The sequence below is a fragment of the Pantherophis guttatus genome, chromosome 8 (assembly GCF_059756535.1).
Source record: "Pantherophis guttatus breed Tessera chromosome 8, ASM5975653v1, whole genome shotgun sequence".
NCBI classification, from domain to species: Eukaryota; Metazoa; Chordata; class Lepidosauria; order Squamata; family Colubridae; genus Pantherophis; species Pantherophis guttatus.
Window position 1 is genome coordinate 9,541,894 of NC_142070.1, and position 26,494 is coordinate 9,568,387.

Here is a 26,494-nt window from a genome sequence, read left to right on the forward strand (position 1 = left end):
CTACTATCTTTGATGACTGTAGATGGCTTTAAAGATAAATGGGGTTGTGTTATGTGTTTGGTAGCTTTATTTAGCTGATACCTGCTTTAACCAGCGGTGACGTAAGTCCCACAGATGACTTCTCGGGGACTGCTGGAGTCAGTCAAGAAATGATAGTAAAATGGCTGCTATTTTAAAGAAAAACAGGGAAGGTGGGTGATGAAATTCTTTTATTTACATTCCCTGATGACCATTCTGGATTTCTTTCATATGCAACTCCAGGGTTAATTTTCCAGATCAATACTTCTAAGAGATAATTGAAACGGATTTCTCTAGGCAGAGTTTAATATCTGGACTTAGAGCATTTCTATTAGTTTGTTCTCTTCAGCTTTTTCCTGTATTATAGATCTAAAATTCTTGATGAACGTATCCTTTATTTTATGTATAGTGAGAGCATATGCACCAAGAAAAATTCCTTGTGTGTCCAATCACACTTGGCCAATAAAAATTCTATTCTATTCTATTCTATTCTATTCTATTCTATTCTATTCTATTCTAGTCTAGTCTAGTCTAGTCTAGTCTAGTCTAGTCTAGTCTAGTCTAGTCTAGTCTAGTCTAGTCTATTCTAAAAAGGTTATCAGTGTGAGGATTGGTTGCGGTTATTTTTTTCCCATCACCATTGTAACTCAGGGGTCCCCAAACTTGGCAACTTTAAGATGCGTTAAGACTTCAATTCCCAGAATTCCTCAGCTATGAACATGTTTTCTCAGATTCTGGCTGAGGAATTCTGGGAGTTGAAGTCCACAAGTCTTAAAAGTTGCCAAGTTTGGAGATCCCTTGCTCTAAATGGTTGCTGTATGAGACAGTTGCTAAATGAGGACTACTTGTAAACCTAATTCTTCCCAGCCTGATTTTTGTGTGGACTAATCAAGAGCTGTCTTTTTCTTTAAATGCTTCATCCCTCATTAGTATCTGTGCTTTTTCTTTAATTCCCCAGATATTTCGACAGATACCCTGTTTCCCCCAAAATAAGACATCCCCTGATAATAAGCCCAATTGGGCTTTTGAGCGCATGGCAATAAGGCCAAGCACTTATTTCAGGGTTCAAAAAAATATAAGACAGGGTCTTATTTTACGGTAGATGCCTACATTCTTCCCCATTTATCTTCTCTAACATTACCAGAAACTCTTATTTTTGCTTCCTCCCTTCCCCCCACCCTAATACCATCGTATTTCTGATGCCACAATAATCAAAGTAATAGCGAACAGCTTGTTCTTTCATTCCTACTGTCTTGAACTCAAAATTATTAAATACGTCATCCCCCCCTAATCTATTAAGAAAGTAAACAAATGAGATCAAGGGAGTTGAGCAGTGCTTGTTCTTGGCAAACCCTTGCTGATTTCTGAAAATGACTGCAATGTTTTTCAAGGTGCTTATAAAGGGATAATGATTTCTTTTTGATCTATTCGCAGATGTTTCCAGGGAATTGATACCAGGCTGAATCAAGTTTGTAGCTGCGGAGATTCCACTTTCCTTGTCCCTCCCTTTTAAGATAAAGACACTTGCTTTCCTTCGGTTAGCTAATTCTCCTAATTTTCTCAGAGATAATAGGCAAGACTTTGGCCAGACCATCAGTATATGTAGTTCCTTGACTTCCAATTATTTGTTTAGTGATAGTTCAAAGTGAGATTGAAAAAAAATGACTTAATAGAATAGAATAACAGAGTTGGAAGGGACCTTGGAGGTCTTCTAGTCCAACCCCCTGCCCAGGCAGGAAACCCTACACCACTTCAGACAAATGGTTATCCAACATCTTCTTAAAAACTTCCAGTGTTGGGGCATTCACAACTTCTGCAGGCAAGTTGTTCCACTGATTAATTGTTCTAACTGTCAGGAAATTTCTCCTTAGTTCTAAGTTGCTTCTCTCCTTGATTAGTTTCCACCCATTGCTTCTTGTCCTGCCATCAGGTGCTTTGGAGAATAGCTTGACTCCCTCTTCTTTGTGGCAACCCCTGAGATATTGGAAGACTGCTATCATGTCATCCCTAGTCCTCATTTTCATCAAACTAGACATACCCAGTTCCTGCAACCGTTCTTCATGTTTTAGCCTCTGGTCCCCTAATCATCTTTGTTGCTCTTCTCTGCACTCTTTCTAGAGTCTCCACATCTTTTTTACATCGTGGTGACCAAAACTGGGTGCAATATTCCAAGTGTGGCCTTACCAAGGCATTATAAAGTGGTATTATTAACACTTCACGTGATCTTGATTCTATCCCCCCGTTTATGCAGCCCAGAACTGTGTTGGCTATTTTAGCAGCTGCTGCACACGGCTGGCTCATATCTAAATGGTTGTCCACTAGGACTCCAAGATCCCTCTCACAGTTGCTGCTATTGAGCAAGGTACCACATATATGGTACCTGTGCATTTGGTTTTTCTTCCCTAAATGTAGAACCTTGACGTACTAATGATAGTCCTTGACGTACAACTGTTGCATCCCCACAGTCACATAATAACAGTAACAGAGTTGGAAGGGACCTTGGAGGCCATTTAGTCCAAACCCCCCTGCTCACGCAGACGACCTATACTAGGGATTCGAACTGCAGAACTGCCAACCTTTCTAATCGACAAAGCTCAGCGTCTTAGCCACTGACAGTTACAGCATCTGGGGGTCTTGTGAATTACCATTTGTGACATTCATAGTCGGCTTCCCTCAAAGTCAAAATCCAGGGAAGCTGGATTTTACGACCTCCCGATTCACTTAAGAAACTGCAATGATTTACTTAACAAAAAAGCATAGCAAAAAGCTTGTAAAACTGGGTGCAACTCAACTTACCAATCACTTTGCTTAGCAAAAAGAAAGTCTGATTCTAATTACCCTGTTTCCCCGAAAATAAGACCTCCCTGGATAATAAGCCCAATCAGGCTTTTGATCGCATGTGCTAAAATAAGTCCTCCCCAAAAATAAGCCCTCCCCAAAAATAAGCCCTCCCCAAAAATATTTAAATGCATGTGCAGCCAGTCCCCGCCATTTCTTCTGGTTAGGGTTAGGGAGACAGAGCTGGAAATCAGGTAAGACGGCAAGAGGAGCCCCATCTTGCTCCACACGCCCCAAAATAATAAGACCTCCTTGAAAATAAGGCCAAGCGCTTATTTCAGGGTTCAAAAGAATATAAGACAAGGTCTTATTTTCGGGGAAACAGGGTATGGTTATAAACCGAGGACTTACCTGTATTGGACAGGCACCAAATGTCGTTTTGGGAATTAAGACACGTAGTGGCCTATACCCTTAACATTTTTAGGTCTGAATCATACTTGTCAATGCAGTAGGATAGTTTCAAAGGACTTCTATGATACCATGAATCACTCGTTAGACAGGTAGTCCTCGACTTACGACAGTTCATTTACTGACCATCCCAAGTTACAACAGTGCTGAAAAAAAGCGACTTATGACTGTTTGTTGACACTTAAGACCATTGTAGCATCCCCAGGGTCAACGTGATTTACATTCGGATGCTTGACAACTGATTCACATTTATGACGGTTGCAGTGTCCCGGGGTTGTGTGATCCCCTTTTGCAACCTTCCGACAAGCCAAGTCAATGGGGAAGCCAGATTCACTTAACGACGTTACTCACTTAACAATTGCAGTGATTCACTTAACAACAGTGGCACAAAAAGTCATACAAGGAGGGGGGCAAAACTCACTTAACAAATGTCTCACTTAACAACATAAATTTTGGGCTCCATTGAGGTCGTAAGTTGAGGACTACCTGTATGATTGGCTATTCCCTATAAAGAGCTCTTTCCTGTTATTCCAACTTTCATTACAGAAGAGAGAGTCTTTTGAAACCGTGTAGGTTCATAAAGCTGTATAGTCAGGTAACATGACTCTAATCTATTGATGGCAGGGATATTCATCATTTCAAAGAAAATCTGTACATAAAGTGCAATCCCAAACAGACCTTTCTGATTGGTTATTCCATTTCCATTTTGGTTATTTCCATTCTAATTTGCATGTCCTTATACACCCACCTTGTGGCCTGCCAGCTGCCAGCAGAGCTGGCAGTAGACTCGGACGATGAAGAGGTTGGGGAGGCCAGTTCTGGAGTCTGGGGAAGGCTCTGATGGATGCTCTGCGTCGGACACAGAGATAGAGCCAGGGCCGTCTGACATTTCCCAGCCACCGGAGAGGCAGCTGCCTTTGGAGGCTGAGATTAGTGAGGAGGAAGAACAGCTGAGGCCTGTTCCAGATGAATGTATGCACAGCAGTTAGGAGAGGAGAACAATGGAGGACAAGGAGTCGACTCGGGAAGCAAAACACACATGGACGCTGAATGGGCCCTCTCTGGCTGGGGAATAAATAGAAGGAAAGGGGAGTGATTGTCGTAGGAGACAACAGTTCGTATTTCTGAAGATTTTGCTCATTGTGATTCGTGGCACAAAGACTCCTTGCCAGAACTTAATTTGCAGCCTTTTTGGCTGGGAGCTCACAGCCTTGCAATTATAGCAAGAAACTGATAAGGTCTGTTACCGCAGTTAACTCCTTGAAGGACTAATGCCTGGACTTTTTGATGGGTGAATGCAATTAATTCACAAGAGGAAAATAAAGAGGGGTTTTTCATGATAAGGAGTCTGTTTCTTGCTTCTGCTAAGGCTGGGCCAGAACACCCAGGCAGTTCTCAAGTAACAACCATTCGTTTAGTAACAGTTTGAAGTTACAACCGGAAAAAGTTATTTAGTTTTCACACTGCAGCATCCCTAGGGTCACGTGATCAAAATTTGGCTGCTTGGCAACTAGCATGTACTTATGGCAGGTGCACTATCTCGGGATCATGTGCTCCCCAGTTGTAACCTTCCCAGCTGCTTTCTGCCGAGCAAAGTCAATGGGGAAAACCAGATCTGCTTAACAATAGTATGATTAACTATTACAGTGATTCACTTAACTATGGCAAAAAAGGGTCATAAAACGTGGCATGACCCACTTTAACAAGCGCCTGGCATAGCAATCGAAATTTTGGCCTCCATTTTGTGGTAGTAAATCCAGGGCTATCTGTAAGCACCCAAAGGTGCTTTTTTTCAAGAGGCAAATGGACTTTCTTGGTTTTCTTGGATGACGTTTCACTTCTCATCCAAGAAGCTTCTTCAGCTCTGACTAGATTTTATTTTTATTTTATTTTTTTATTTTTAATTTGATTTATATTCTCCGGAGACTCAGGGCGGCTTACAATGCGTTAAGCAATAGCCTTCATCCTTTTGTATATTTATACAAAGTCAGCTTATTGCCCCCACAATCTGGGTCCTCATTTTACCTACCTTTGAAAGGATGGAAGGTTGTCAACCTTGAGCCTGGTGAGATTCGAACCTGCAGTAATTGCAGACAGCTGGGGTTAATCACAATGCTTAGTCTGCTGAGCCACCAGGTGGGGAATGGAAGGATTTATATTCCTAATAACAACAGAGTTGGAAGGGATCTTGTAGGTCATCTAGTCCAACCCCCACCCCAAGCAGGAGCCCTTGCACCAATCCTGACAGATGGGAGTCCAGTCTCTCCTTCAAAGCTTTCAGTGATGAAGCTCCCACAACTTCTGAAGGCAATTTCTGTTCCATGGGTTGATTGCTCTCACTGTCAAAAAAATTGTCATTTTGAGGTTGAATCTCTCCTTGATCAGTTTCCATCCTTTATTCCTTGTGTGGCCTTCAGGTGCCTTGGAAAATAGCTTGACCCCCTCCTCTCTGTGGCAGCCCCTCAAATATTGGAAGACTGCTATCATGTCTCCCCTGGTCCTTCTCTTCACTAGACTAGCCATGCCCAGTTCCTGCAACTGTTCATTTGTTTTAGCCTCTAGTCCTCTAATCATCTCTGTTGCTCTTCTCTATATTCCCTCTAGAGCAGGGGTATCACACTCACGGCTCGCGGGCTGGATGCGTCACATGCTGGCCACGCCCATCCATTTTAACACAGGGGGGGAGTTGTGATATGTCACATGACAACAATGTGACAACGTGAGTTGAACACCCGTGCTGTAGAGCAGGGGTGTCAGACTCAAGGCCCAGGGGCCAGATCTGGCTCGTGGGGTGCTTAGATCTGGCTCACGGGGCCACCCTGGAAACAGTGGAGGACTGGCCCACGGTGCCTGTGCCACAAAAATGGAACTGGCGAGGGCCACGGGCGGCCCTCCCAACCTCTGTTTTCACTGGCAGAGGGTTGCAGGAGGCCGTTGCAACCGAAAACGGTGCTTGGGAGCCCGTTTTCTCTAGCAGATCTCTCGGGTCACCACAGGTGCCCCCAACACGAGTGACGTCGAGCTGCCCATGCCCACCCTGGCCACACCCACTCCCCCCCCCTGGTCAAACACAACCCTGATGCGGCCCTCAATGGAATAGTTTGCCACCCCTGCTCTAGAGTCTCAACATTCCTTGCAGACAGCTGGCCATTTGCATTCTTTTAGCGAGTTTTAGCGAGTTGAGGTTTATCTATGTCCTCAGGGTCACCCGAGTGGTGCAAATGGGTGTGGAGCCTCCTTGGAACTGCTAAAAGGACTGTGTTGTAGATTGGAGATAGATGATGTCTTATCCCTCCCCCTCTGTTGAGAGGGGGCTGTTCAATTTTGACATAGATGGCCCCTTTGACCCCTTTCCTGTAACTCTGCACTATTCGTGCGGAAAAGTTTTTTTATAGAACTGTCCTCGGTCCAGCGAGTTCTGCAAATCTACTTTGCATGCATATAAAGTGTTGCTTAATCATCAATTTTGGCACTAAAACCCACACAGATGTTGCAGAAATCTTGCCCCAAGAAAGGCAGAGCTTCAATCTTGAGCCTTTTCCAGCTTGGTGCTCTCCAGTTGCAAGGAACACGCATGCTTTATTAATTTGGTATCCTGAGCTGAGGATGCATATGCATGTATCTCATCTTTGGTTGTTATTTTTTTCCCCCACTCTTAGAACCAGGTTGGATTCAGAGCCTCACCCCACACAGTAAGCCAAGGACAGACTTGAGTCAAGGTTTTTGAGCCAAAGAAGAGGTTCAACCCTTTAAGGCACAGTGGGGAAGGTGATGGGAACTGTGGTCCCCTTGCACATGGGAAAATGATGGGAACTGTGATCCTCTTGCAGCGGGGAAGAGGATGGGAACTGCGGTCCCCCTGCACAGGGGAAAATGATGGAAACTGCCAGTCCCTTTGCAGGGGAAAACATTATGGGAACTGTGGTCCCCTTGCAGGGGGGAACATTATGGGAACTGTGGTCCCCTTGCAGGGGGGAAGGTGATAGGAATTGCAGTCCCTTGGCACAGGGGGAAGATGATGGTTACTGCGGTCTCCTTGCATGGGGGAAGGTGATGGGAACTGGAGTCCCCTTGCACGAGGGAAGGTGATGGGAACTGTGGTCTCCTTGAATGGGGGAAGATGGGAACTGGTGTCCCCTTGCACAGGGGAAGGTGATGGGAATTACAGTCACTTGGCACAGGGGGAAGATGATGGGAACTGTGGTCTCCTTAAATGGGGAAAGATGGGGTTTCCTTGCACAAGGGAAGGTGATGGGAACTGAAGTCCCTTGGCATAGGAGAAAGTTGATGGGAACTGTGGTCTCCTTGAATGGGGAAAGATGGGAACTGGGGTCCCCTTGCAGGGGGGAAGGTGATGGGAACTGCAGTCCCTTGGCACAGGAGGAAGATGATGGGAACTGTGGTCTCCTTAAATGGGGAAAGATGGGGTCCCCTTGCAGGGGGGAAGGTGATGGGAACTGCAGTCCCTTGGCACAGGAGGAAGATGATGGGAACTGTGGTCTCCTTAAATGGGGAAAGATGGGGTCCCCTTGCAGGGGGGAAGGTGATGGGAACTGCAGTCCCTTGGCATAGGGGGAAGATGATGGGAACTGTGGTCTCCGTGAATGGGGAAAGATGGGAACTGGGGTCCCCTTGCACGGGGGAAGGTGATGGGAACTGCAGTCCCTTGGCACAGGAGGAAGATGATGGGAACTGTGGTCTCCTTAAATGGGGAAAGATAGGGTCCCCTTGCAGGGGGGAAGGTGATGGGAACTGCAGTCCCTTGGCATAGGGGGAAGATGATGGGAACTGTGGTCTCCGTGAATGGGGAAAGATGGGAACTGGGGTCCCCTTGCAGGGGGGAAGGTGATGGGAACTGCAGTCCCTTGGCACAGGGGGAAGATGATGGTTACTGCGGTCCCCTTGCCTGGGGGAAGGTGATGGGAACTGGAGTCCCCTTGCACGAGGGAAAAAGAATCAAGCGGGGTGGGGGGGACAACCTCCAGTCGACACTCAAGACCCCCGCCTTCCCCAAGAAGCGCAGCTTTAACCACCCGCCCCGCCCCTACCGCCCTCCTCCAGCCCCTCTAGCACGTGCTCCTCCGGGCACCACAAAACCTCACTTCCGGCAGCGGGGAAATAGGAGGAGGAGAAGAGGAGACGGCGGGGAAGGTTTGGGGGGGGGGAAGAGAGAGAGAGAGAGAGAGAGGAGGAAGACTCAGCAGCGCGCCTGCGCGAACTTTCCTCTCAAGCTGGAGGCATACCTTTTTTTTTTTTTTTTAACCCCCAATCCATCTCGCGCCATTTATATATACTCTCAAAAAAAAAAAAAAAAGACACGCCCCCTTCTTCTTCTTCTTCTCCCCCCCACTGCTTGGCCCCACCTACCCCTCCGAAACTCGCCAACCAGCGAGCGAGCCTTTTAGGCAGGCAGGCAGGCAGGCAGGCGCGCGCGCACACGCACGCACGCGCCCCTCCGCGGAACGCCTGCGCCCCTCGTGGGCTCGCGGCGCGCGCCCGTCCGAGGGGCGGAGGGAGGGGGGGGCGACTCCTTTTTCCCCCTCAGCGCCCGTGAGGCGGGTCCGGGGCGTGAGGGCGGCGCTGCTGTTGCCGCCGCCGCCGCCGCCGCTGCTGGTTGGGAAGCGGGGGCGTCCGCCGCCGGGCTTTTGGGCTCGGCTTCCCTCACAGAGGGGTCCCTTCGGCTGAGGGAATGTGAGGCGAGGAAGCGGCTGCTGAAGGCTGCGAAGAAAATATATAAAATTAAAAAAAAAAAAAAAGGTGGGGGGGGGCGCGGCGGTCGCCTCAGGCTTCTCCAGTGCGGGGACGGGCGGTGCGGCGGTCCCCTCAGGGGAGGAAAGAACGGGCGGCGGCGCCTCCTCCTCGTCCTCCTCGGTCGTTTCCTCGCCTCTCTTCCCGCCATGAAGAAGTTTTCTCGGATGCCCAAGTCTGACGGCACCGGCGGCAGCCCCGGAGGCATCGGCGGTGCACCGGCGGCTGGAGGCGGCGTCGGTATCGGTATCGGAGGCGGCGGCTCGGGCTCCCTGTCGGTGGGCAGCAGCAGGGTCTTCGCCGTGGGGCGCTTCCAGGTCACGGTGGAGGAGGTGCTGGCCGAAGGTGAGCGGGGAAGGCTTACCCACCACCGCCGGGGCCTGAAAAAAAAAAGAAAAAGCCCGACGCCGCTTTCCTTCCCTCCCGTCCTCGCTTTTTCTGCCGACCCGAATCATCTCCCGGTTATGACAGGCGGAGAGAAGGGGGTGGTGGGTGGGTGGGGGCCCTTACCTCGCTTCTCTCCCCGGACGAAAGGCAGAAGTTGCCGACTGTGTGGGCTTCCCTTCCTCCTCCTCCTCCCGTCCCGCTTCTCCCTTTGCTCTCCGGCTCTGCCGTAGGAAAAGCCGGGGTTGCTGAGGCGCAAAGCCTTGGTTTCTTGCCCCCCCCCCCCACACTCCCGAAGGGTTGGCCTACGGGTGTGTGTGCCTGTGTGTGGGGTTGGGGTGTGTGTGTGTGTGACTCCCTGGGAAGCGAGCACAAACCCCATGCATTGGGGTGGGGGCTTAGGGGAGGGGGATAGTAGGGAGGCGTGGGTGGGGTTGGGGGGTGTTCGAGGCCAGGTGCGGGGGGGCAGGGGTGGGGTCGCTTCCCCCAAAAGGGGAAACGATTCGGGTAGAATCGAATGGGTATCTTTATGAACAGCGTTGGGGTGAACTGAAATGTTGGTTTATTGTAGTCGTGTTTGAAGGGGGTCTCTCTCTTTCTCTGTGCTTCCTGCAAGCGATGTTGGTCCTAAGGATGGAAAAAAGATGCTCGTTTGGAAGAGGGAGGATGGGAAAGGGAGGAGGAATATCTATCTATCTATCTATCTATCTATCTATCTATCTATCTATCTATCTATCTATCTATCTATCTATCTATCATCTATCTACCTACCTACCTACCTACCTACCTACCATCTATCTATAGTAATCAGATGTTTAGATTGGGTTTGCCATTTTTATCCACAATTTACGCTATCAAGGACCTGGCATAGGCAGTTTGTTATATTCAATTTTAAGCTGTCTGTCTCTCATCTATCTCATCTCGCTTTCATCTCTCTCTCTCTCTCTCTCTCTCTCTCTCTCTCTCTCTCTCTCTCTCTCTCTCTCTCTCTCTCTCTCCTCCTATTTCATCTCATCTCTCCCTTCCTTCCTTCCTTCCTTCCTTCCTTCCTTCCTTCCTTCCTTCCTTCCTCTCTATCTATCTATCTATCTATCTATCTATCTATCTATCTATCTATCTATCTATCTATCTATCTATCTCTATCATCTATCTGTCAGCTATGTTATCACAAGGCAATGGACATATGTAATACTTCCGTCTCTTGTTTTCCCCACAGGAAAAACCTCTGTGAGGTGGGTTGGGCTGAGAGAGAGAGAGAGAATGAGTGAATGGCCCAAAGTCATCATTAAGCCTGTTGATCAAATAAATATAAAAGCTTGTTTTCTTTTTGTTTGACATGGTCAGAGGCCGTCAAGGTCCACTTTAATGGTTTACATTCATCATGTGAACCTCTGTACATAGGGGTTAAGGGTATTGTAAATCCATTGGTAATCAGCTCAAAATTCTGGGCGCATAACTATTATTGTTCAGGGTGGTTATAACTTATAAATGACTTATAGGGTCTGTTTCTCCCAGAATGGTGTATAGAGATGCAGATACAAGATAACAAATTAAGCACTGGTGATAGGTATGTGAAAATATAGCTAAGCAAAATGACTGAATTTTATGAGCTGTCTGCATTCTAAAGTTAAGAAATTCATTTTCATGATTCATCTAAAGGCTGCTCATCAAGATAGTCAAACACTGAATAACAGCAGAAAGATTATATACTTATGGGCCTATCACTTGCAGAAAGGTCCTTGTCATATTTGTATATATAAATAATTTTATTTAGAGGGCACTTGACCAATGTCACTGTCTATACAGATCTATACAGGGATGCTGGTAACATAAGAATAAGCCATTTGTTAACAACACTATGAACTTGGCCTGAAAGCAGGTTTGTAACTAATACAATTAGTTCAGAAGAAGTGTTACATGTTCAGATTTCCCAGCCTCCGGATGGTCACATGCTGCACCAATTTAAATTTCCAAGCATTCTTCAAAGGCAAATGTACATGAAGTACATTATAATTGTTTTGTTTGGCTGCAAATGATTCCTACTGTTGAACTTTTGCATGTTTAAAATAAAACTGTGTTTGGGGGAAGGGAGATTCCTGCTGCGGGAAGGGGAATTTTTGCTGTAGGTTAAAGTGGTATTCAAAACAAATTTAGTATTTTTAAGGAAACAGCATGACTTTATATAGTGTAGTAGTTGAATGCAAAGGAGAAATATTTTCCACATTTATGAGTTTCACTAATGACTGTTTTCTACTCTTATTTGTAATTAAAATAAAAGGATTTGTCCTGAAAGAATGGTTTGCTTTTCCTATAAATAAAAACATGAGAGATTGCTTCTAGTTTGTAGTGTGATTAATACATTTGTAAGATAATTGGGAATTTTAAGGAATTGTAAAAACTACAGCCCCAAATCTGATGCTCTTCAAGTATCACAAAATACTTTATTTTTGTTTTTGTTGAAACCGAATAAGGCAGCTTTCACTTTGGAAAGTTTTGCATACAGCACTGTAGATGATTTCAGATATAAAGTTGACAGTGGAAAAAAGATGTACAAGGTGATTTGTGGGCATAGGTTAATGATATATTTGATAAAAAGCGAGAGGGGGAGAGAGAAAGAAGGTGCTATGCAGTCAGATACATTGTGCCTGGATTTTTTTCTCGGAGATAAAACTTGCAGATGTATTTAATTAGGATATGCTGGTTAGTTTATATATGCTGAAAACCTAAGTGTTTTTGGTATTTCTTCTAAATATTTAGGAATAAATAATGATTCTTATGGAAGAGGTACCCCCTTTCCCCATAAGGCAAATTGTAAGTATAATCCTTTTCTCAACTGTATAAAATAACCACAACAATGCTGCCATTAAAAACTGCATTCTTCAGAGGTTTGTCTTATTGATCTTCCACTAGAATGTTCAAGACTCTTTATAAACAGTATTTATCTGGAACATAAATTCATTATTAGATAACTTCTAATACTTGTTATAATCTAGTGGTCACATTGAGAATTTTGAAGTGAACTGAAATTGCAAAATGGTTGCTGGGAGGCATTGCCTATTCATAATGTGGATCATAAGGGTCATAATGGGATACAAAGCATTAATTTATATAGAATATTACTGCCACTCATTTTCTGCTGTTCTTGTTTATTCTTGCCCTTTTTCAGAGGAAGGGGGTATAATAAAAAGAAATACTAAGTTACAGCCATACCATAAAACCTATGTGGGTCCATGTGGGGACTGGAAACGCTTCTGGAAATAAAGATGATGTTGGAGGCTAGCACTTCACTTTGCAGCCTGGTAACCTCTTTTATAATTCAAATAAATATACATACATACCCATCATACTATGATAGTGTGATGCAAAGTGTACAGTGTGAGTGAGAAGTTATAGTTTTGGTTAATCAAGGCTTTCACATAGTACTTTTAAGTAAGATAACAAATAGGGATGATGAACTTAAGTTGTATTCAGTCTGAATGCAGCATTTTATACTAATTATAAGAGCACACTACCAATCAAAACTGATTGGTAGTATGCTCTTATAATTAGTATAGAATGCTGCATTCAGACGGAGTATAACTTAAGTGGTATATTTTAGCCAGTATGCCACAAGAAGAACCAAAACCCAGTTTACTAAACTGTCCTTGCACTTTTCTATGCAAGGTAAGTGTTGCCTGCATCCTGCTAACAAGAAAGTGTGAATACAGTGTATCTGGTTAGAAAGTCTGATAAGAGGCTGTATCTGTGAATCTATTGTTTCCATTGGACTGTTGGAATTAGATAATCTTTTTAATAGAGTAAATATGTCATCTTAGGTAACCTGCTCCAACTTTGAACTCTGTGTGTGTGTGTGTGTGTGTGTGTGCGCGTGCGTGCATATGTGTGTGTGCATGTGCCTTTGACTCCTTGTGACTTTTTGGACAAGTCTACAGTTTTCTTGGCAAGATTTCAGAAGTGGCTTGCTATTGGCTCCTTCCTAGGGTTGAGAGAGGATTGGCCCAAGGTCACCCAACTGCCTATATGTTTAGAGTAGAACTAGAATTCCTGGTCTCCCATTTTCTAGTTTGGTGTCTTAGCCAGTACATCACACCTGCTCTCTAGCATGTTTATTTTTCCTTATTTCGATCAGGTACCAATTCTTGGAAACTGCATGGACAAATCCTTGCAGTTTTCCTGGCAAGGTTTTTCAGAAGTTGTTTGCATTGCCTCCTTCCTAGGGCTGAGAGAAGGAGATGGGCTGAAGATCATCCAGCTGGCTTTGTGACTAAAGTGGACTAGGACTCACCTTAATCACTAAACCAAATTGAAGAACCCTTTGGAACTGGTGAATTAATGTTGGACCAATCCCATTCTCTTAGCCCTACTTGTCTCAAGAATGATAGTTGTGGGAAATAAAATGAAAGAGGAAACAATGTCTTAAGCTCCTGGAGTAAAAGCAAGATATAAATGTCTGTAATCCCTAAGTAGTTGTACAATATATTTGAGAAGGCATATATTGAGAAAAAGCTGTCTGTAGCTATTCATTTAGGGATACCTTGGTAGTACAGGGGTTTAAGCCTTGGTAGTACAGGGGTTTAAGGCACCCTGTTATTAAGCTTATTAAGACCAGCTGCCTGCAATTACTGCAGGGTTCGAATCTCGCCAAGGCTCAAGGTTGACTCAGCCTTCCATCCTTTCTAAGGTAGGTGAAATGAGGACCCAGTTTGTGGGGGCAATAAGCTGACTTTGTATAAATATACAAAAGGATGAAGGCTATTGCTGAGCACATTGTAAGCCGCCCTGAGTCTCCGGAGAAGGGCGGCATATAAATCAAATTTTTTTAAAAAAAATACCAAGAAGGCAGTTGTTACTAGAGAATGATGTTGAAAGTAGTAACTCCCATATCTTTCTCAGGTTTGCTGTTTGAAAAAAAGACATGTATTATTGACCTGAGTGACAAGGAACTGAATGACTGTTAGTACATTTTAGAACATTTATTTGCCGAGCTGGAATGTAACAGGCTGGGGTAAACTGATTCAGCATATGTATGAATTTAGTTATCTAAATTGACCTGGGGCAGTCACTCTCTCTCAGCCCAACTCACCTCACAGGATTGTTGTGAGGAAAATAGGAAGAGGAAAGTGTGTTGTATATATTCATCACTTTGAGTTATTTAAGTGAGATATAAATAAATAAAGTAAATGATAAGACAAATTTTCAAGTAAATATGCTGGATGGAAGGTGTTTAGCTATACATGTCAGTAAATACAACCCAGCTGCAGTCAACCTTGCAAGCCGTTAAGTGACAAACACTATTTGCACAGAAGAAAATACTTTTGCTGTGTACACATCAATGTACTCTATGAACATATCAATAATTTCCGTATTTCACTGACCACAGTTTTGTTGTTGCATTAGTGAGTTTGATGTTATCAGTCATGGGAAATGGAAAGCTGCCGATAACTAGGGTGTGTGGTTTTTCACTCCTAAAGGCAGGGGTTCTTGGTATTTCTGGTATTGTATCTCACTAAAATAATACATTTGTGTGATTCCTAAATAGTGCTAGTGACAACAGCAAAAGCAATGATAAGTACAACAGTAATAGCTGTTGAAAGAATGAGGACTTTTTGCTGCTCAAGTTGCTGCCTCTGTCTTCCCTGATCAGCTGGTTAGGATGGTGGGATTTGAGCTTTTCCCTGGTCAGATTGGGAGGAATGTTGTTGCGGAAGTCTCTGAGGCATGGCAGCTGAGAAAGGATGCACTTTATGTGTGTGTGCCTCATTGAGTGAAAACGTCCCGAGGGGCAGTTGGCTTAGCTTTACTTCCACCAAGTTTCTGCTCAGCAATTTTGAGATTATTGTACCAAGAAGCAAGGAGGGGAAGGCATGAGGATGGAGCAAGCATCATGGAGAAAGATTGAAGGAGGGAGAGAAAGAGAGAGAAAGAGGTCAAAATAAAAAGTGGAAAAGGCCTCTCTGGAAAGTGAGAATTCACCACTTGCTATCCTATGGGAATTTCTTGCTATCTAGATCCCCTAGTCAGTCCTTCTGCTAGTTTCAGCCTGGTGACCAACAGCTCTGGCAATCCTCCTGCTATAAAATGGATTTTAGAATAGCCCTTCTAGTCCACAGGAGCAAGTTTAGGGGTGTGTATGTGTGAAGGTACTTCTGGAATCTGGATTTGGATGCCCTTTGCCGGAGGAGGAAGGTAACTTGTCAGTTTTAGTGCATTCAAGGCGCTTGAAGAACGTGACAACTTGTATGGCTAGCAGAGAGACATGGCAGAGAGACTAGACAGCCACAGAGATGATGACATTGAAGAAACAATGGCAACAGCTGCAAAAATACAATAGAGTCCAACATTGTGGTAGAGTCTGTTTTCTGACCTTATCTTAAAGGGCTGTGGAGGAAGAGCCTGAAGTGTTGTGGCAGGAAGGAAGATGGGACTTCTGAAATGTTAGATATCTGGCTTTATAGAAAATGGAGACTGAAGAGCAAGGGGCTTTGTAGCAAATGCTTCCAGATACCCTGAATCCTTTTATTAGCAGCAGTAGCTGCCAAGCATTAGTGGTAGAAATAGCCAAATGAATGTGCCATTTTTACCAGTCGCTATTCATAGTGATGTGTTTGGCGCCACGGTTTTTCTCAGAGGTGCCTTTGAGAAAGCACATAGCCTGAACCCTAGTCTGTGCTTCTGCAGCCTATCACCAGTCATCCTTTCTGTATTCTCCACAAGTTAGAACTCCTATGCTCCCTGCTCACTCATCCTTGAACTTTCAGGCCACCCAGAAATTTTGTTATAACACCCAGGGTATTGTGGCCCCTTGTTCTCAGCATGAAACTAAGTATAATGGTGACCCACCTTAAATGGATTTTTAATGGTATCAGAAAAAAATACAGTAATAGCAATACATGGCTTTTCCCAACAGACTGATGTATTTGGTTTTTCACTTTTCTCATGCTGTTCTTTGTTTATAAAAGGGGATTTTTTTGGATCCAAGCATTGTACCACACACACCCTGTCCATTCGGATGAATTACGGGCTCAGACTATGCATTCTTTATGTGAGCAAAATAAGTTTGTCCTTTTGGATGGGATTTAATCTTTGCAAAAACCACAGATATAGATACATTTCTTGGTCATTCCAGGAACAAAATATAAATCCTGGAATGAATCTTTAGGATTTCGTAAGCAGTAGATAGGAAACTCAGATAGGAAGGGTAGAAATATAGGCATTTAAGGATTATGGGGATTGAAGTTCAGTATATCTGGAGAACAAGCTTGCCAGACTGGCTATAACTTTCCCGTTTGTATAAGGAGTTATTCTGCTAATGTTGACTGCTACTGTCACTGCAATTTTTGTAACTTGTCAGCAACATGACCTGATATAATAGTGAAAGCTAAGCAGCATTGCATTTCATATTGATCTGGTTGGAAGCTGATACTCAGATATTTAGACAAAATATTTAGACAGGCTTATTGATAAGTTGATGATATTTGCATAAGGCACTTTAATAAGTCATTTGGGTATAAAAGGTAGGTAAGGCTTAATGTGATATTCCAAAAATTAAGACTTAGCAGATACTATGACTATAAATGCAAAATTGGATGCAAGTATTTCTTTAAGATCAAAGCAGCTCTTTGTGTATATGTAGTTGGGGAAAGAGGTTTAAAATTTCCCCAGGGTGCGATATCTTTTAAAATTGCTTCATGGTCTACAGTACTATTTTTAGGAGGGCATATGTAGGCATAATATCTATTTTCCTTATCATTGATGGGTAAATTTATATAGGGCAATGATTTTAAATTTGAAAAGAAATGGCATTCCCAATCTATTTACCTCATCTCTCGCAATCGCTTGTTTGAAAAAATTTCAAATTTTCTTCTTGATAAATTGCGATTTATCAAGAAGAAAAATGCAAAATGCCTATTTAACATAACTATATTATTCCAAGACACTGGCTGGATTTGCCTCTGTTTCTCATGATAAAAAAATACAGACTAGGAGATTTTAGGCTTATTTGCTCAATCTCCTTTCCTCCTTGAGAAATGTATTTATCCATTTTACAATATTTATATGCTGCCCGTACTTTGACTAACTCAAAATAATAACTTCACTAATACAATGTCAATAAAAATTACTGTAGCAATTAAATTTTCAGTCCTGTTTTGGATGATTTAGCATTATGCATAATTTAAACCATTCATCCCAACTATCTTTGCTTCAGTGGCGCCAATGTGCTACCCTTTGCTTGAAAGTCTATGGAGATTCTCAGTCATCCAGGTCATGGTTGTCCCAAAGGTGCTTTCTCAAGAGGCAGCTGGACTTTCTGGTTTTTTTTTATTTGAAGACTTTTCAATTCTCATCCAAGAAGCTTCTTCAGATCTGAGCTGAAGAAGTTTCTTGGATGAGAAGCAAAACATCTTCAAAGAAAACACCAGAAAGTCCAGTTGCCTCTTGGAAAAGCAGCTTTGGAATCTTTGCTTGAAAGTTGATTTCCACTTTTAGGCATGGGTAAAATGACTGTCTGTAGCTAATAAAAAATAGCCCCATAGCTGAACTCCTTGTGTTCAGGAGGAAGACAGGAAGGGAAATTTAAATCTCTGGCTGTGTTCTATTTCTGCCCATCACATGGCTGATTCTGATGATTTGCATGTAAGTGATTTATTATTACTATGAAGGTCCAGATATTGATATAATAAAATACTTCCCAGTGGTGAGTCATTGCCATCTTAAATGCTGTTTAATCAAATTCCCTCAATCGGATGGTTAATTTAATTAAGCAATGCACTCTCTGTTCATGAATACTCTATGAGCTGTATCTTATTTTTGATTTAATATATTTTTATAACACATTCCTGTGTTAATAATATTTTTGCTTTTTAAATTTATTTCATTTTTGATACCGCCCCCACTTGAACTGAATCTGGATAGCTCAAAGTAAAATGACAACAACAACATGAAACAAATAAATAAGAGCAAAGAAGGCACGCTTTCTGGATCTTCTAGATCAGGGGTCTTCGCTGGATGAGGAATTCTGGGAGTTGAAGTCCACAATTCTTAAAGTTGCCAAGGTTGGAGACCCCTTTTATAGATGACATTGTTTAATCAAAGAGTCTGGGAACATTCCCCTCTTCTGGCTGGGCATATCTTGAATAAATGTACAGGTAGTCCTCAATTTACAACAGTTCATTTAGTGACCATTCAAAGTTATAACAGCACTGAAAAAAGTGGCTTGTGACCATTTTTCACTGTTATAATTGTTGCACCATGTGATTAAAATTCAGACACATGACAACTGATTCATATTTATGATGGTTGTAGTGTCCCGGCTTTATGTGGTCATCTTTTGCGCCCTTTTGACAGCAAAGTCAATGGGGAAGCCAGATTCACTTAATAATTGTGTTACTAATTTAACAACTGCAATGATTCATTTAACAACTGTGGCAAGAAAGATTGTAAAATGGGGCAAAACTCACTTAACAACTGACTCACTTAGCAACATAAATTTAGGGCTCCATTGTGGTCGTAAGTCGAGGACTACCTGTATCTAAAATAGAAAAAGAGGGGAAAAAACTATTAAATTAGTTTAAATTAAAACATTACGTATAAATTAAAAGACAGGTAGAAGAACACCTCATTCCTTGAATCATGCAAGAAAGGTTTTAGTGAAGAGATCATCATAATATTGATTGTATCAAAGTATCACACTATTTTTGTTTTAACTTGTTTGGGCTTAAGAATGCATGTTTATACTACATAGCTGAGTAAACATCTACAGGTGTGTTTGGTTGGGGCTTCCTTTTCCCAGTCGGGAAACCGCAGTATGTTAAAGGTTCTCTAGCTTGAAAAAGAATAGGAGGAACTACTCCTCCCCCCTACATTTAACTACCTTTCAGCTTCTTCAGAAGAACCATTGCTGTGTATGTGGAAAAGACATGTTAATATTTTTTTAATGGATCAATATAGATTCAGTTCTAAGTGTTAATTGAGGTGTACAGATGTGTTATTGTATCTGATTCATTCATACAACTGCTTTAACGAAACTGCTTCTTTATCCTTGAAGTAAATTAAAAGTTGTTTTTTGGTGGGAATTGTCTATAATGCTTATGAAAATTTACAAAAACATAACCAAGGAAATTGTGAGCACGTTTTCTTAGATATTTGTAGAGGAAGAGGCAGCTGCTGGCTATTATTAGTCATTAGGGAAACTGTTCTGAAAATGATAACATGAACTCTTTTGGATGTATACTGCTTACTTCATGGGGGATTATTTTATAACACATGGAGGAAATTCTACTAAATAACTTTTATGCTGTGGAAAGAATGACCCAGTGAGGATGTTTGGAAATTCATGAAATAAAAAATATAGGAGTTAGGGAGGGATTATTTTTAAGAATGGTAATGAAGAATCTCCTAGAGGTGAGAGAAAACTTTGGGAATTGGTAGAATTTATAGTGTAACTTTATTGCTATATTTGTGTAGAACCATCATTTAAAACAAAAGTATTTTGAAACTTTTAAGGAATTTTGCAGTGTCCCCGTATAGGATTGCCCTACATTAAAATTCCTTGTTTTAGCTATTAGAGGTGGAAGAATGTTAACAACAGCAATATAGCATTTAAATTCAAATCTTGAAGTCAGTTCCATGTCTGATTTCCTATACCCGTGATGACGAACCTATGGCATGCGTGCCGGAAGCGGCACTCAGAGCCATCTTTCAGGGCACCTGAGCCATTGCCCATTGCTCTTCTGGGTTCCAGCACGCTGGCCAGCTGGTCTTGACGCGCGAGGGAGTGCAAGCACACTGGCCACCTGGTCTTCTGGCGTGCATGCATGCTCGAAGACCAGCTGTCTGGGGCGCATGCACCTGCTGGAAACCAGAAGATCATCTTCCCAGCGCACGCACACACTGGGCGGCTGCTCTTCCAGTTTCCAGTGCGCATTCCCGTTTCGGCACTTGGTGCTGAAAAGGTTCACCAACACTGTCCTATAGCATCATAGGAAAGCAGGAAAGACTTAAGAATGTAGAAAAGAATGAGATTTGTCATTTTCTGAATATTTTGGTCTATAGCTGCTATCATCCTGACCATTAATGACATTGTTTTTCTGACAAGTTTTTCTGGGTGTTTGGTAATTGTCTTCAGCCATCAAGGAAGGACTCCAATTGCATTTCAGTTTAAAATGATAGTGGGGGAGGGTATTCAGAGAATAATATCCCATGAAGGTGTTATGATTTTTGAGATACCGCCCTATATGTCACCACACCTTTTCCTTAAGATCTGTGACCTTTTCAGAATATGAGTGTTTGCTGTATGCTGAAATAGTCTTTCTATACCATGGTGAAATATTAATTAGCCAGAATGCAAATCTAACTGCTTTGTTACAAAAACGTCTAACTGAGAGTCATGAGTTTGTAGTGGGATTAAAATTGAATAAATAAATCTATGAGACAAAGAACTCATAGACTTAATTCGAAATATACTGCTTAGTATACTGTATCAGCTCTGTGCTTTGTTACAGAAATCAATTGGCATGCTTGTTCAGAAAATGTATGAATTAAAGGAAAATATGTTACTATTTTGGGTGGTGATTTTGAATCATTTTTGCTGTGCTGATTCCACATAGCCAGGCTTTCTTATGCCCTTTTTGTATTACTCGCTTTAGGGAAAATTAAATTAAACATGTATGCAGTTTTGTGAATCAAACAATAGTTTCAATTATATTTTCTTTCAACAAATCTGTGGAAGCATGATTTAGTCAAATATTTTGCTCTGCCTCGTGATAGTTGCTTTCAAAATTACCATATTAGTGAAATTTACACATGATGTTTTGGTAGCTAATTTTTTTCAGTCTGACAAAATAATACATGAATAAGCTATGTATACACCGGCTGTCATTTATTTACACAAACTGATTGTTGCTTGGAGAAATGAATTCAGATGCTTTGTCTAATGATATACCAGTGGTTTCTTCTTGCCGTTTTTTTGTTATGGATACCTTTTTGTTTATACAGTTTGAAGTTGTAGACAGAGTTCTTAGTTGTTTGAGACCAATATGTACAGACAGTTCTTCACTTATGATTGGTCACTTAGAGACCATTTGAAGTTATGTCCTATCTGAAAAAGGGGACTTATGACCTGGATCTGAAGTTCTGACAGTTCCTCCCTGGTCATATGATTGCACTTTGGGTGCTTGGCAACACAGCCGCATTTACTGCTGTTTGCAGCATCCCACGGTCATGCGACTGCATTTTACAACAGTTTTGCTGAAAACCAGCAATTCCATTTTTCAGCAAAACCATTCCATAGGGAACAATAGGTTCACTTAATGCTTAACAACTGTGACATTCATTTTACTACTGTGACATTCACTTAATGACCATTGCAAACATTTGTAAAATCGACTGTTATGATTTATGACCGTAATGAACAGGCTCCAATTTATGACCGTAATGGAAAGGCTTCATTATGGTTGTAATTTAAGGACTACCTGTACATGTGTCACCCAAGCTGTTCCTGAGTGATCAGTGTAAAGAGAGGCCGGATAGAGAAGGTGTAGGTGCATTAATAATAATGACATACTGGAAAATCTTTAATAAAAAATATTGTGATATCTAAAAAGTATTGGGAAAGTTTTTCAGCAGTCTTCGATTTACTGTCCCAAAAGTACTTTTACAAAAGGTAACCAGTACTGAAGAAGCTTCTTGGATGAGAAGCAAAATGTCTTCAAAGTTGTAAAGTGTCAGTCTGATAAGATACTCCAGATCAACAAACAGATGCCACTTAGGCCTAAAACTAATTTTATTAGAATGGCTATACAACAGTAATTTGCACATTTCAATGTGCTTTTCCTTGTTCTCCTTTTGTCTTCATGTGAATTAGGGAGGTGCCTGTTTTAAACGTTTTCTAAATATCTTTGTATTGGCGTAACTAAGTTTGTATGATCATTGCCTTGCCCTCTCTCCATCAAGACCATCTTCTGCACTCTCTACACAAAGGCTGCTTTGTCCATGTCAGTGTTTCTGCAGCTTAAGATTTGATGGAGTTGGCCCTTCCCTGTGTCCCCAATTATTGTGGAGTTATACTGGAGATAAAGGGAAAATAACTTATGAGTAAGCTTTTCCTAAATGATGGGACTCTCTTCCCTCAGAGACCCAGTTGCATTTTTTTAGGCTATCTTTTGCTAGGGGGCAGGGACCTTCCTGTTTAGGAAAGCTGCAGCCTACATTTTATTCTGTGATTTCTGTCTGCTTTACAGTAACACATTCAATGTGCAGCATTTCTAAACTGCCCCAATTCCAGTTAGTGAGTGCTCAAAAAATAACAAGACAACTCAACAATTAACATTCCTTTGAAAAACTAGAGTGATGCCCCTATTCAATTTGGGTCAAAGACACAGTATAGTAAGACAATTTTGAATAGCTTATGAAAGCCCAAGAGAGTGGGTGAGGCATCTTCTCTCTGGGAAAAGAGAATTCCATACAAGTATTCTGAATTTTTAGTTTTTTTTGTACTTTAAAATGATTTTAAAGTTCTGTTTTCAAGCCCTTGAAAAGAGATATGTATAGACAGACGGGTATACTATAAATTTTTAAGATAAAAAGAAAAACATAGTGTAAGATTTTGAAAAATGCCTTTCTGCTAATATGACTTTTTCCAGTTTTTCAAAAATGTACTCCTGTGAATTAAGGCAGCAAAATTAAAAAAAGAAACTGGGGAGTGACATGAAAAGAAGGAAGGAAGGTATAAGTTGAAAGATTTAGAATACATTCACTTATAGAAAACTACATGCTATAGTACATTTTAACGACTGCATTATGTTATAAGATTTTATGAACTGGAACCCATTGCACATAAAGTGGACCTCTGATAACAAAGTTTGAATAAAATAAAACTTAGTATATTAAAGCTCTATAAGTCCTTTCTTTCTGTAAAAGATCTAAGTAGTTATTTCTCTAGAAACTATTCACAGGAATCTATTTTGGAATGCAATATAGATGAGAGAACACTGGTGGGGTTGTAGGGATCAATAATTTTGGAGATAACTCTTTATAAACTTAAGACTTAAGAAAACTTAAGAAAAATGTCCACATGGCTTGAATTTACTAGCATTCATAAGCTACTTCTGTTAAAGCCAGTTTGCAGTAGTAATTGAGGCATCAAGCTAGACACCAGGAGACTGTGAGTTCTAGTTCCACCTTGGGCATGAAGCCAGCTGAATGACCTTGGGCCAGTCACTTTCTCTCAGCTCTAGGAAGGAGGCAGTGACAAACTTCAGAGACTTGTCCATAACCTCTGCATTGTACTCTAAACATACTGTACTGTATGGTAGGATTTAGTTCTGATTCAAAAAAGTGTTTTGAAATATAAGATTACGACTTCTATCTTGCGTTGTTTCTAGGATTGCACGATAGTCATGCCATTTCAGAAGGAGGTGCATCTGCTTTAAAAGGTTGCAGACAGGTGCTTCATTCCCGTTCCAGTCTACTCCAAAGCAACTTTTTGGAATCTTACCTAAAATATTATATAATCTTAATGTGAAGAAAATGTGTTTGAATTTTTTTTAGGCTGCAAAAAATTGATTGTTAAGACATTTTTTTTCTCCAGAACTCCAGGGTTCAAGAGAGTGCAGAGAAACTCTCTGAAGGGACCAAGAGAAAAAGGATATGAAACTCAATGCACTCCACCATCTTCAACTTATTCTTTAGGAGTGTCTGTAACAATTTTATTATGTAGAATTTTTTTTCCCTTATTTTTTAAAATTCTTGCTAAAGTTGGGTGGAGGAACCTCTTCACAAGAGACTACGGGGGAAAAAAAAGTCCTTTCTACATGGGAGTACAGTATGCCTCCCCCCCTTAGTTCCTTGCAGAGAGTCCCCCCCCATTAATTATATTGAACCCATTTAAGTCCTTGTAGAATCCTAGATTTTTGTGGAATGCAGTTTCAAAATCTCACTGTTGAGGAATTGGTTTTTGAAACTTGTTTCCTATAGTCACTGTCTAACTGGACCGGTTTTAGTTAATGACGTTCCCTGAAACTTCGTTCATTTGGAATGGGAATAAAACATATTGGTGCTTTGGCTGTTTCTAAGGCTGTGCAGTGCAAACTATTCTTCAGATTCTCTGGAATGTAGCATCTGTCTGCAACTCAGATGCTTTTTCCCCTCCAAATCACACTTCTACTTGTGCTTGATTATAGAAGAACATATTTGGTTTAAGGAGTTGCAGAGAGGTGCAATGTTTGAATCCCCACATACACTGAAACACTTTTTTGCCTTTAAAGCCGAAGTTCTGCAAAGCACTATTTGTTGCTATAAAGATATTTAATAAAAAGAATCTCTTAAAAATGTAAGAGCTTTAAATAGCATAGTACTAACATGACGTCTTGAGTCTCAGAATTTGTTATGGAGAAAGCAGTAGCTAGGGAGAGGGTTGCATACTTTGTGTGTACTTGAACCAATATTTTAAGCAGATTAAGGGTGGCTATGTGGTTTCTACATAAAACATGGCATTTTTGTCAAGGTTTTATAGTGAGAAGGATGTATGGGTATGAACATGCCCACATATGCTTAGTGAGGACTTTTGTGGAATAGAAGACTTGCAAGTCTTATTTTCACATTTTGCTTTATCCAGGCAACAACTTTTCTTATATAATTCTGTAAATAATTGGTCTGTTAATCATAAAAAATATTGAATAAATATGATGTTGGAAATAATCAAACATCAGTACAGTGACATTCTTCAGGATATTACAGTTTACTATCTGGAACAGATTTAAAAGGTTTTAGGATATGTTGCCATCTAATGGCAAAAGAATACTTGCTTGAATTTGTGCTTTGGTAGTTTCAGACTTCGTTTAATAGAAACTTGTTGGTTTCTCAGTGGTGGTGAAAATAGTGATCCAGGTTTTTTAAAATATGCAGTATTGGTTGTTTTAACTGAAAAGCTATGGGAGAACATACAAGCTTGACTTATTCAGGCCTCCGTGCTGCTGGACTACTCTTTTCCTACAAAGTCAGTTCTTAGAAAAGCTACTGTTTATTGCAAAAGTTCTTTAGAAGAATAATTAGGTGTTTTAGCGTATGTGTTAGTGTTAATATAATCTGCATTCTGACACGTGTCAGAAAATGACAGCCAGTTTGGTGTACAGTGTTTAAGATGCTGACCAGAAGTTTAGGCTTTCCTTAGTCATGAAAGCCGGCTGGGTGACTTTGGGCCAGTCACTGCCTCTCAGCCCTACCCACCCAACAGGGTTGTTATTGTGGGGAAAATAGGAGGCAGAAGTATTAAGTATGGTTGTTCACAGTCAGCCCAGTCCCAGCTGCCATTGTTATCATCACCTTGCACTTTGAGGCCCCTGCCACCATGTGCTCCATTATCCTGTATAAGCTTTTTTGTTTTCTTCCTCCTCCTGCTGACAAATCATGCCCTTTTGTGAGGAAACCGCAGGAGATCATCTTCTCCAGGTCTTGCAAGGAAACCGCCTGTGCAGCCTTGGGAAGAAAGCCTCATGTAGCCAACAGCTGCCTTGCAAAGGACCAGACAGTGCATGCATGCTTGGTCAGTAGTGGGAGCAAGAAGGCGATAAAAGTCAGATAGGATGTTGGGGCCTGGAGCGCAAGGAGCCAAAAGGGCATAGATTGGGGTTTGATTGGCAAATTTTATTTATTTGTTTGTTTGTTTGTTTGTTTGTTTGTTTGTCTGTCTGTCTGTCTGTCTGTCTGTCTATTTATTTATTTATTTATTTATTTATTTATTTATTTATTTATTTATTTATTTATTTATTTATTTATTTATTTATTTATGTAATTTATATGCCGCCCTTCTCCTGTAGGACTCAGGGCGGCTTACAAAAATGACAGAGAATTACATAAACAGTTAAAATCAATTTAAAATTAATTAAAATCAAATTAAAATTATGAAATATTTAGAATCCCCCTACGGATTCAGGCCATATGGTGAAAAAGTCATGTCTTTAATTCACGGCGGAAGGAGAGGAGGTCCGGGGCTATCCTGAGGCCGGTGGGCAGCTCATTCCAGAGGGTCAGCGCTCCAACAGAGAAAGCCCTCCCCCTGGGGGCCGCCAGCTGACACTGTCTGGCTGATGGCACCCTGAGG

At 41.7% G+C, this 26,494-nt stretch overlaps 1 protein-coding gene across 2 annotated transcripts in view; it reads left to right on the top strand.

The window, feature by feature from the left end:
• Positions 1 to 8,763: 8,763 nt before the first annotated feature.
• The window catches only part of BMP2K (BMP2 inducible kinase), a 58,938-nt gene continuing 41,207 nt past the window's right edge, over positions 8,764 to 26,494 (top strand). The window contains exon 1 of one of the 2 annotated variants that reach the window (XM_060687006.2): positions 8,764 to 9,357. In XM_060687006.2, the coding sequence (XP_060542989.2) occupies positions 9,162 to 9,357 (196 nt within the window). In that variant the 5' untranslated portion in view covers positions 8,764 to 9,161. The remainder of the gene's footprint in view (positions 9,358 to 26,494) is intronic. The other variant, XM_087874916.1, reaches the window with a different exon arrangement.